At 36.5% G+C, this 13,062-nt stretch overlaps 1 protein-coding gene across 1 annotated transcript in view; it reads left to right on the plus strand.

Moving 5' to 3' along the window:
* LOC132713660 (integrin alpha-4-like) overlaps positions 1–11,159 on the plus strand; it is a 100,224-nt gene extending 89,065 nt beyond the window's left edge. Inside the window, exons 10-13 of the mRNA XM_060696311.1 lie at positions 6,932–7,054; positions 7,803–7,904; positions 8,917–9,039; positions 9,577–11,159. Coding sequence (XP_060552294.1) covers positions 6,932–7,054; positions 7,803–7,904; positions 8,917–9,039; positions 9,577–9,648 — 420 coding nt within the window. The 3' untranslated portion in view covers positions 9,649–11,159. The remainder of the gene's footprint in view (positions 1–6,931; positions 7,055–7,802; positions 7,905–8,916; positions 9,040–9,576) is intronic.
* Positions 11,160–13,062: the final 1,903 nt, after the last annotated feature.

A 13,062-nucleotide genomic window follows, 5' to 3' on the forward strand; every position in this document is an offset into this window, starting at 1 on the left:
TAGTATTCATTACTATTTGTTTCTGCGTGAATAACGCAGTAAGGGCTATATTTTGAATATTTTCTGGGTTTTTTTGGTAATTTACGTGGATTGAAAGTGCCGACTTCAAAGTGTAAATTACTTTTTACGATCTTTCCACAATATTTTACCTTTTGATACATTTTCAAACTTTTTTATGAAAATTGGCAAGAATGTGGAGGTGTGCTCCTTTAAAATTTGTTGTATATGCCAATTCGGTACAAACCTTAAACACGCTTATAAATTTTATCTGGACAAACCCAGTCATCAGTGTGAGAGTAAAACGAATCAAATAACTAATGGCTGAGAAGCAATCAGTGCTGACCGTCATATGTCTTCGTAGAACCAGATAACTCGAGTAGGCTAAGGGTTAAAATGATGTAACAAAGGTCATAGATTTACATGTAGACATTTGTTGAAATATCCCTATCAAGTTAAGAATTTTGCAGTCTTGATATAGCGAGACCGAGCTTGAAGTGCGAACTGCTTCTGAAGATGTTGTGAAAAAATTATATACACTCTATCGCAACCAGATTATACAAAGTATAAGCTAAAATATTTAAAAAAAAAATACGGAGCAGACAACTGGTCCCGTGTTCACAAAGAAAAAACGGGTCAGGATCAGATGATCCAGATTTAATTCTATAATTGTATTGCAAAACTAAAATTGATGGTATTTTGCTAGAATTGAATAGCAAAAAAAAAACAACAACAAAAAACTGTAAACTATTGCTGATTTGTAAAAAAAACCACCGTCTTTGGTAGGCAAAATAACTGACAGATGAGAAAGACGGGATATAGTGAAATGGACTTGACCAAAATTTTGGGATTTTGTCCCGCCTTTCTCTAAAGCCTATAACTATAGAACTGTACAAGCAAAACAGTTTTTTTTGTTAAAATCAGCACAAATTGAGAAGCTCAAATTATTAATCTTCTTATCAGCACAAACTATTTAAACATTGCGTTAAAAAATCAGCACAAATGTTATATCAAAACAGAACACAGGAAATCTTTCCAGCAGCAAATCCATATGTCCTACACATACATATTCAGCCGCACTTATATTACAATTTTATGTTAATACTTAGTTGGCGCCGTAAAATAGCGATATGGCACCTTTTATAGCAAAACAGCAACAAAAACGGGTCCCGAAAAACATGGTGACCCCTCTCTCATAAATTAAACTTGGCCGAAGCCGATGGCCAAATGGGACTGGCAGGACAGCCCCACTGCCAAACAGCGGCAGGAAGGCCATGTCAGAATATGGGGATCCACGCCAGAAGTACAGGTAGGGCCAAAATGCAGGCACTGGTTTCATAATTGTATCAAAAAATGACTCCAAATTACAAGAACCATGGTTGCTGCCCCACTAATATGTGTTCCAGACCAAATCGAATGCCATTGATAAAAATCATGTTACCTGCCTCAGATAAGTGTATCCCATCTGGGACATAATTAACCTTATTGACTTTGAGAAGAAAAGAAGCCCCCACTGTTTTTGATTACCTTTACGGCATAAGTGTTAAACCTTTAACGGGCCGCTAGTTGCCCTTTTGTTTCTTTGCCCCAGTCACGAGGAAGAATCTCTGACCATATAATAGTAACCAACGGCCACTGCTCTCTTATGAAAGTAACCAGTCATGTAAGAATGTCTTTGAGTTCTTTGATTGGCTTGTTCTTCAAGTCATTACCACCCACATGTAGAATCAAGTACTGAGGTAGATCACCCCATAAGTGTACACAGTTTTCTTCGTGTCCTACTTAAACCACTATAACCCTGCCACCATTGATAGGCCCTTAAACCTAGACTGCTACCTTCTGGTATTTGCCTTGCTACCAGAAAAACCCTCTTTATAGTGGATGACCCCCACCAACCATACAACAGGTGAACCTGGAATACCTTGGAAGCTGTTAGTTTCCAGCGTCAATATATGAAGGGGAAAATATATTATTATATACATTTATATACATATAATTTCATGCACTAAAAACTAGAAAAAAATACTGAGAACCTACTTTATAACAAAAATCATGCATTATGTACACGTTATGCAGGCTTAAACTGACTGAATATATGTTTTGTACGCAACAGAGGACCATCTACCGGACTACTTAATTTGCCCTACTGACCATCCTCATATTGCAGCACAAGAAGCTGCCCCCCCCCCCCCGAGCGGAAACTGAGGACTGCCGAAAAGGGGTACCTAGTCAGGTGATGACAATTAAAGTGACAGAACAGTGGTCCGGGAATACTGTGTCTGTATTTTATATATCTTTTTAAGATGTCCTATTGGACACAAACTACTATCTTGCAACTTTAAAATTTTTATCGACGCCCCCTTTCCCATTTGGTCTGCCTTTGAAAACCTTAAGAGAAGAATTACATGTCCATCTTCAGGACCAAAAGTTATATCCTGTATGCCTAGGATCTTATGCATATTTATGTCAACCTTTTTATTGGCTGTCAACTCCCCTACCCAAAAAACCCCAAAGTATGCTACTGTAAAACTGCAGAGAAGAGATTAACCTCATAAGTGTCTCGGCATACTGCTTAAATCTTAGTCAGAATGCTTTGAAGTAACTCCAATTTAATAGGAAGGCGTGCCTTCTTACCTTTGGCTGTTCGACGCAAGCCTTCTAAGACCATATTAACTACGAAATGTTCATAAAAAACCCTTAGTTTACACTGAAAGCTTATAGCTGTCCTAAAGCTAAAATTGCGTAATGACATTGTAACCTCTTGAATAGCTGGTGGCAAGAGCTCTGGCAATCTGTAACCCTTACGAAAACGGTTAAAACATGCGAGCCTAATATTGTATGCCTTAATGGTATTTTGCGCCGAAGAAGCGCTCAACAATCGTCTAGTTGTAGATCAAACGGAGCAACTGAAGAGGGGGGTTCGAACGGTTCCCGGTCTGATTTGGGTGCCATCTGCCAAAAACGTTCCCATTGTCGACAAGAAATAGCATCTGCTATAGCATTGCACTTTGAATAGATATGGACTACCCGAAAAATAGTGTTCAGCTTCATACATTTAAGCACAAAAAACCTGATCAATTGCATAAGTCGTTTAGATTTGGAAGTCTGTTTGTTAATAACCTGCACTAAGGCCTCGTTATCAATGAAAAGAGTAATTTTCTTATTTGCAAACCGCTCCCCCACAAACAGAGTGCCAAAACTACTGGGACCATTTCTAAATATGAAAGATCTTTCAGCACTGAATAAAAGACCCATTGGTGTGACCATGGTAAAGAAAAACCAATGCCCTTGAAAAAAGCAAGCTGTCCCTAAATGAGCTGATCCTGCTGCATCAGTAAAAAGACTCAAATCATTGCTTGTGAACCAAGCTTTCTCTGGAATATACGTAATCCCATTGAAATTCTCTAAAACATTAAGCCAGACCGATAAATCTTTTTTCGTAGCGCGTAAAACCCTGAGCATATGATGGGGCTTTTGGGGTGGCATCATAGCATCATAGAACGACAGAGAAATGCACGACTTGATCTAATGGCTTGGCCAAATAAAATGATCTTGCCTTCTAGGCTCTGCAGCTTACGTAATGAAACCTTCCGTCTATTCAAAAATTTGGAATCAATAGCGTAAGTTCGAATATTTTGTGGCTTGGTATACGGACAGACATTGCATTTGTGTCTATTTCCAGAAACAGAAAGCTATAATTGTAGTAGGATTGACTGATTTTTCAGTAGCCATAGGGACACCTAAATCTTGACATATTGCCCCAAAGGTAACTAGCAAATTCTGACATGAGTCTGAGTTACCACCCCCTGCAAATATAAAGTCACCAAGAAGGTGAGCCATAGTGTCCGATCCTGCTTTGTGGCAGCATAACCATTGTAACAAGAGCACTGCTAGGCGGAGCATTATATACCCGAAAGTGTTTTTTTCTAATAAATTAAATAAAGTATTACCTCCTCCAAATAGCAATCCTCCTATAAAGTTTGAATATTGAGGGCCAAATGGAAACTGTTTTCATTTTTGAGGTAATAGATACCTTGAACTTTGACCTTGTGACCCCAAAATCAATAGGGGTCTTCTACCCAATATGGACAATCATCCTATGAAGTTTTAACACTATAGGCCAAATAGAAATTAAGTTATGTTCTGGAGACTGTTTTCAGTTTTAAAGAAATAGTGACCTTGACCTTTGACCTTGTGACCCAAAAATCAATTGGGGTCCTCTACCCAATATGGACAATCATCCTATGAAGTTTGAATATTGTGGGCCACATGGAACTTAAGAAAGGCTCCGGAAACTGTTTTCAGTTTTAAAGTAATAGTGACCTTGACCTTTGACCTTGTGACCTAAAAATCAATAGGGGTCTTCTACCCAATATGGACAATAATCCTATGAAGTTTGAATATTGTGAGACAAATAGACCTTAAGTTATGCTCCGGAAACTGTTTTAAGTTTTAAAGTAATAGTGACCTTAACCTTTGACCTTCTGACCCCAAAGTCAATAGGGCATATAAAAATGTTGAGAACTTCACAAAATGGTTTGCGCTCTGACTTTGACCCATTGGTAAAACTTTATCTACATAATATTTACCATCGGCTTTGATACCAGGCAAAGGAAAATCTTTTACCCGTATAGGTAAAATTCTATAAGCTGATTTAAGGTCACGCTTTGCAATCAGGTCCCTAAATCATAGATCATTTCTGTAACCTTGTCAAAAGATGTATATTGTACTTTACAAAACTGATTATGAATCACGTCATTAATACTTGCACCCCTAGGGTAAGAGAGGTGCGTAATCATTCGCCAGCCTCCATCAGATTTCGGCACCAGACCTACAGGAGATACCCTTAAATTTGGGTAAGGGAGCTTGTCAAAAGGACCTGCTAACCTATCCAGTTGTATTTCTTTATTTATTTTACCCATTAACTCATCTTTATGATCAAATGCGGATTTCAGATTTCGACATTCAATTGATGCTCTAGGTCTTGTGTATTCAATTTTAAAGCCATACTTAAAGCCCAAAATAAGTATTCCAGCATCGCTGCGGTTAGTGCATGTTTTTAAACATTTACATTAACAGAGAACAGCCTAAATGTCAAACACACATTTGATTCTCAATGCAGTGGCGATTAGTGCCTAGGCTGGGCTGACAGTCTAGGTCTGAAAAGTTGCCTAGGCAATATTCTCTGTAAGGGCTGCCTTAGCTGACTAAATGTTGACTTAACCCCCCTTGGTCTTTGAACAACCCCAGTGCCCCCTGGCCTCCAACATGCTTGGGCTGAATGGTTCCCGCTACAATTGAGACAACAATGACGATAAGACCAAACAACACAAGTACATGATCTTAAATTAAAATCGTAGCACTTTTTGTCCCCACTTAAATTGAATAAAATCTTGGGCCCATGCAGAGCAACCATAGCTCTTGATCAATAACAGTAAAGTTCAACAATTCTGATGCTGGGTTTACAGATAAACGGAGTCTAAATTGTGTATCGTAACTTTGCCACCCCAAACCTACATGGCGCTTTACAGCATAGCGAGTAACAAAATAATAAAATACTTCAATATTACCTGTGTTGCTGATGGGTGGGCAGACAAATAAATGCTTGCATAAATAAGGAAAGCGTCAGACCATTCCTCAATATTACTTATTTTGTTATTTTGCGTAGCTTGTGCCATTGTTACATGGCTGGCAGGAGATATAGTGAGTTTAGGACCAAGGTCCTGGGTGGCGTTCGCCTTTTGCAAGAAAACCGCTAAGTCAACATATTGGCCTGATGTCACTTTATCCCGGACTGTCTGATGGACTGCATACCCCAAATTTGATCTAACTGAAGGGATAATTCCAGGTTCAAAAAGTACTACCCTCAGTCAGACATTAGCGTCTGAACTTGAAGCAGAACTAGTAAGACCAACAGGTGGCGTTGGCTGATTGATCTGTACTGGGCCTGGCACTTTTAAGCCACCAACAGGGACAGAATTCTGGGATTTTGTTTGGCTACCCACCGTTTAGCACGGGATTCGGGAACTCCTTTATCCACTAACCGGCTTGGGGCTTTCCTTTTCCTAGTGGATTGTGAACGTCTCATTTTTGATCAATGAAAAAGAAAACAAATGAAGTCATAATAAAGAATAATATTTTGATTTGGTGCCTGTTATTACTCTATTTAATTATTCCCGTATTATATTTTATTAATAATGTACATGTTAACCACAAAATTGCAGTCTGTGAGTCATGCAAAAAAACCGCGCCACGGCCCACGTGACTTCAATTTTACCGAAAGAAAGAAAGAAAGGCAATAAAAAAACTCAATGTAGAACAGGTTACATACATAATATGATTTACCATTAATACAACTGAACAGGATTATTTATATTATCAATTGCCTATCAAAACAACCCTTATATCTTTCTAAATTAAACACTGCTGAAAAATCCTGCCTCTTTGGATGCCGAAAATTCCAGAAAGGTCGTGCCATAAAAATATCTTGCGCGTAATATTCACATGTTCATCTTTTAAAGGATAGTTTGACAAGTTTCTGAGGGATAGTTCTTTACAATCTCGTAAGCGATGAAAACAGAAAATTGCCCCCAAACAAACAAGTGCTATTCTAAATAATAGCCCTCCTTATTTTGGGATAAAATAGACGAATTTTAAAACAAATACAAACATAATTGGTTCAGAATAATAATCACTTTTAGGATCAAGATCAATATTCGGACCATATATTGCAAAATCAATGTACATTTATTCTAAAACACCATAAACATTTTATTTGAAGTCCAATTTTATCAAGTGAATATGAAATAGTTGATATAATTATGTAAATAAACAATGGGAACTATTTGAGTTTTAAATTTGATCCTGATTTTTACCCTGATCTTTAAATCTGAGTGAACAAAGCGCCAGATATGTAAATGTTTGAATTTTTAAGATGTGCAACGACGACTATTCTTGTGAGGTGATATATTGTGAAGTACTAAATCTGGAACACAATGAACAACACATCATCGATATCAAACTGGATGTTTTTGAAAAAGAACTTGCCAAACAAAAGGTATGTTTCAAGCACATTTCTTTGGTAGTACCTAATTTAGTCCTATTATTTTTAATTGGTTTGTTGTTAGTTGGAAGGCCTAAATATAATACGGTATTTATAAGAGCGTTACTACATTGTACTTCATAGTTCATACAGTTTTGTACGGTAGTTGATTTATGCCATGTCGAATACTAGCTCCGCTGGGCGCATGACGAATGCACAAAAATACGTCAAAATGACCACTTTATCGAGTTTATTGTTTCCGCGGATCGAAAGTGCGACATATGGTCACAATGCCGTCTTTTCGTGTTTCCGTCTGGCGTCCTGCGGAGCAAAAATACGACTTAGTACAAGCCAGTCACCATAGTTTTGTCTAATGACATCCTACGAAGACATTCTCCTTGATAATGAGTCTACCGGTATGAAATCGGTAGGCTACAAGTTTAATACTACCGCGCCAAAATATCCTAAATAAACTTTCCTATCTTCCATTCTTAGACAAAACTTTCATAATTTTCAAAACAAAAAAGTACTGACTAAATAGCGAACAATGCAGAACACTGATAAGATTTCCTTTTCTCCAAAGTGCCGGCTGATCTAGGTCTGAACTTGTTGTACCGGTAAATTGAAGTTTATGACAGTATGTGTATTAACCCATTCTGATAGAATAGCACCTTCATTTGTGAAAGATTTAAAATGAAGAAAGTGGAGACATAATGTTTCGTTACATCTTTGTATTGAATTGTGTATCACTTGTTTTATAAAGGAATTCCTTGAAATACATTACGCAACAAACGCAACCGTTACAGATCCATTTATTTGGTACGGTGGAAAAGTTGTTCCGTGGGAAAAAACTGTATATGCTGAGGTAAATTTGGAATTGAGATACGTTTGTCATAAAATATGTTGGTACGAAGTATGTTCATGATGTTAAACATCCATGATAAAATCAGGAAAAATATTTACATTTTACTTCTAAACTTTGAGTATTATGCTTGTTGCGATAAACCCATGTGAATTGTGTTTTATTAAATGAATACAATAATATTTTGAATGTTGTTCTTTTTTCTTAAAAACAACTAAGGCATTGTGTCCGTCAAAAATTAAAGAACTGAACAATCAGTTCAACTGTTAGTATTTTTGTTTTGAATCTATACATATTTTCGTTATAAATCTGTACATATATAGGGTTCAACAGAAGGACTTGATCAAGTTGTGACTTTCTGTTATATGTAGAAATACTCGCTCCCGTGACATGTATGTGTCAATCAGCTCTGTACTTTAAAGATTTTATTTGACAAAACCTCGCCTTTTTTTCTGCTGCAATATTGAAAACAAATTATTTGCATTTAATAAAAAAATTGTGGACGACGATTGTTGGTTGTCCGTCCTGACTTCCTCCTACCGGGTTTTCTTTCGTCCGTTTGTAACAATTTAACAACGGAATAAAATCTTTACTACTTCAGTCATAAACATCATTTAACTTCATATGTGGTTACATCGCATTGAGAAGAAATAAATTTATCAAGAATCATTAATCTTCTTCTCTTTGCAAAATATTTGAATTATTGCTCTTTGAAATATTTCATGCTTATTCCGGGGGCATAATTCAAGACAACATCCGGAACTTCATTAATGCGTATAATTTTCTTCAAACTAAAATATTTACTTGACTCTGTTATTTATAATATGTCATTATGCATGTTTCAAATGTCACATAGAACTGCAGTTTTTAACATTAAGTACATATACAAATGTATATTTCACAACATTACAGAATTTTATTACGTTACACTATTTTGTCTGTTTATTTGAATATAATATATCTTATAAACACTGTACATTAATGCAATACAGCGATGTAAATCAATGTATTCCAGAAATGGACAACATTTGTTGTAGAACCTTCAACTGTTGTATTAGAGGTGGACATTTGGATAATTATAGGAAGTGCTTTTGGTGCCCTCGCTTTTCTTATCATTGTTATCATAATTCTTTGGAAGGTAGGTCATTTTTGTAAATCTTGGTGATTTCTGGTTAGTTATCCAGAAAAAAAAAACGGTTAAGTGGATGGACTGTCGAGACATGACCAAATTATGTTTTAAATCGGCAAAACATTCAGAAAAAAAGCACACACACACACACACACAAATAAGAGGTGTGAGATTTGAGTGTTTTTTTCTCAAATTTCAAATATGTTTTGTGTTAATTATGATATTAAACTTAAAGTTGAATATGTTATAAGAAACCAGTGATCGGCAGTTAAAACAAACCATAGTAAATAAAATATATAACATATCTTTGCAAATATTACAGTCGTCTCGTGGCATGTTTGTACTTTCAACAATTTATTTGACAGTCTCGCCTTTTTTCTGCTACCATGTTAAAAATAAATCATTTGCAATTAATAAAAAATTGTGTAGGACGATTGTTTTAAACATAATGTATCTTAAAACTTTACAATTATACTAAATATTCAGTAGATTTACCAAAGTTTCATTAAAGCTTAGGATAATAAAAACAATATAGTGTATTTGCAGTGTGGATTCTTTGTGCGGAAGAAACACAATGAGGTTCAACAATGGAAGCGCGCCAGATTGTACATCCATTAGCATATCAGATTGTCAAATAACGAAAAACAAGCTTATACTACAATGGAGGAAAAAGAAAGTTAAACAACTAGTTTGCATGTACATTTATTACGTCAGTTAAAATGCTAGTCTTAACATTCGCCTTACTCGAGTGGTTTTGTTTTAATTTGGAAAAAAGGCTTCGTAAATAAAATGTAGATAACATTTTGTAAAGATAATTATTTCTTGAGCAAATGCGTCGACTGGTTAAAGATCCTGTATGTTTTGTGATTAATATTGTTACTGTGTGTATACCACACTTGCAAAAATTATATATGTATATAATTATGCAAATAAAACAATTTTCAAACATCAAAAAAATGTAAAATGAGTAATGCAAATAATTGTGCACATTATAATTAATCAATAAATTACATGCATTCATTTCGTATTGGATTCGACTTCGAATTTATAGAAAATAAATTTCTAATTACCTCCCTTTATTTACATGAAATGCTAAATTCGGTAATATTTTTATAAATAATTCGGCAATATCTTTATAAATAATGCTTATTTGAACTTACAATATTGAAAAATCTTAATATGGGCATCATATTTATGAAATAAAACCATGACAAAAAATGTGTTACAGGATCTTTAAAGTATTGTGTATGTTCGAGCAATAATTTGAAACACTTAACCATACATTTCTTACCCAGCATGTATTATTTCTGAAAATATGTTTTGTGTTACTATATGTTTTTGCTTGTATCTGTGGAATCAAGTTTTGCCAGATGGACTGAGCTCATTAAATGGACTCCATTTAGGCTTTACGACAAGAAGGGACTGAAAATAATTTTCCGAGATCAATGTTCCATTTGATGTAGGTCTAGAAAAATAACCTGTCTGCTAAATTTCAGATCATTCGGTTACTCCGTTTTTTTCCTGAATAATTATCCTAATTTTGAAAACGACCCAAAATTGAAAAGCGTTGCAACGCTTTTAACTCAAATCGGGCTGAGAATAGCACAAAAGTACGAGTTTAATTTTATTTCTGAGTATGCTTCTTAATTATCGTTTGCATCTTTCTGTTTTAAGTGTCCGGATTTATCTATGTATTAAGTAATTCAAATGTTAAGATTGTAGGCTTTTGGACCTCAGTGGAGTCCCCGTAAGGTGTGGCGCACTGTTTTAAAACCATTGATCTCTGAAATATTGTCTAAGTAATTGTCCTTTGTATTTTTTCACATTAATTTTATTCTTTTTCGGTAGCAAATCTGAAGAAGTATAAGAGATTCATATATTGATAGATCTTATTAAAGTAAATCCATTTTTCAAGAACAATAAACCTGTTTTTGCATCGTTTTGGAGTAATTGTCCTTTGTATATTTTATACTAGTTATTGCTCTTTTAATTAATTTATTTCTATTCCTACTTTTAACACGATTGAATCGTAAAATTGTAATATTTTAAAAGTGTGACCAAAAGAAACAAAACACGAAACGCTGATTTGACCATTCATGTTAATAATCAAAACTTAAGAACAAAAACTTGTTTATAGATTATGTTGTACAACTCTATAATCATAAAAAATATATTTTTGGAAAAAAATCACCTCGTATTGACTTAGTAATTTTACAAGTACATGACATATATTGCATTTGTCTGCATGCATATACATATTTTATTAGTGGTTTGAGTCGAGCCTCAAGTTAACATAAATGTGCTAAACAATTTCTATTGATTGTTTTTTTAAAGGAGTCTGTAAGCCCAGACATAGATCTTGTGAAATTGAGATACATTTTTTATGGCGCGCACCAACACAATTTAGGTCATAATGGCGCTGAAGCAAGAAAGATGATTTAGTATATATCGGGTGTGACAAATTAAGAGCAACAGGAGTCATATCACTTAAACTGCTGGAGCTAAGAGATGCATAGACTACAGTTATTCAAACCCATTTAGGATACTCTTACGATCACGCAGGGATAAATGGTGGCTACAGTTCTGATGCCTCAACCCTTAAAGGCAACCCCTCAGCCACAAGGGGGGAGGGGGTGAGATACATGAAACGCACTTTAAAACTAACACACTTTCTGTAACACAAAGTTTCCAGAAACATTATCCCAACAAAAGATTATCAAATAGGAAACAAAAATCAACTGATTGATATATACCTGAATAGAAATGATACAGAAATGCGCCATGAAATTCATAAAGTAATACCGAGGTTTGGACGTTAAGTTGATCTTCTTTACTCAAATCGCGTTATAAATGAATGTTTAAAATCCCCAGAATATTTGTCCATATAGATAATATTAGAATGCAGTTTTGAACGTAAATCTATGACCGTATGTTAAGCTACAGTCTCACTTACATCCCGACAGAGCCCCAGTAGACGTCCGGGGTGATCCGGGAACGACCGGGAACAACCGGAGTACATCCGTAACTCTGCCGGCAACGTCCTGGATGATCCGGGATGATCCGGGAACATCCGACATTCGACCCCGGATGGAATAAAATATTTAATATCACCGGGCTGGTCCGAGAAGGTATAGCTTTGCCGGCTTCATCTTTAGCTCTGCCGGGAACGACCGGGGTTATACCGGGGAAGCACCGTAGCTCTGCCGGCACAAACCGGGGATGATCCGGGGTATGATATAGCCGGTAGAGCTACGGTAGAGCCCCGGAAAATGCCGGCAGAGTCCCGGCAAATACAGGCAGAGCCCCGGATGAGTAAGGTTGAGCTACGGTTGATCCCGGTAGAGCCCCGGCAAAGCCCGGATCATTTCAAAAGAATAACGACAATTTGCGATGACTGCACTTGCTGGTATTAAAACCCCTCACATTTCCCTTCTATCCAGTATGACATAAGGATTTTTCAGAAAATCATCATGAATTACTATTCTGGAACAATAGATATTATATTAAATAAAAATTATGTATCAATGTTATCATTTTCGGGCGTTTTCAATCCACCGGGGTTCTACCGGGGCTCTGCCTGGATCGTCCTGGGCTTTGCCGGGGCTCTGCCTGGATCGACCGGGGCTCTGCCTGGGTCAACCGGGGCTCTTCCGGCGTCATCCGGGAACGACCGGGGAAGCACCGGCATGAACCGTAGCTGCACCTGGGCTCTGCCTGGATGATCCGGAGCGCATCCTGTGTGGTTAGTTGAGAACTACCGTAGTGCTGCCGGGGTAAGTGTGACCGCAACAATAATTTCACCCCGGATCGTCCCGGATCATCCCGGTAACTTACCGGGATGATCCTGGGCTCTGCCGGGAGTAAGTGAGACCGAGGCTTAACATGAAACTAAAATGCAGTGTTATCACCGAGTTATTTCTTAACACATCGTGTGACAAGAACAATATTCAGAAGTTACAATAACAAACATGGAAGATAGTGTAAAATGTTCACTTCCTGCGTACTTTTTCTGCCCCATAGTTCATACAAAAT

The sequence above is a fragment of the Ruditapes philippinarum genome, unplaced genomic scaffold, assembly GCF_026571515.1.
Source record: "Ruditapes philippinarum isolate M1 unplaced genomic scaffold, ASM2657151v2 ctg304_1_1_1_1, whole genome shotgun sequence".
Taxonomy (NCBI): domain Eukaryota; kingdom Metazoa; phylum Mollusca; class Bivalvia; order Venerida; family Veneridae; genus Ruditapes; species Ruditapes philippinarum.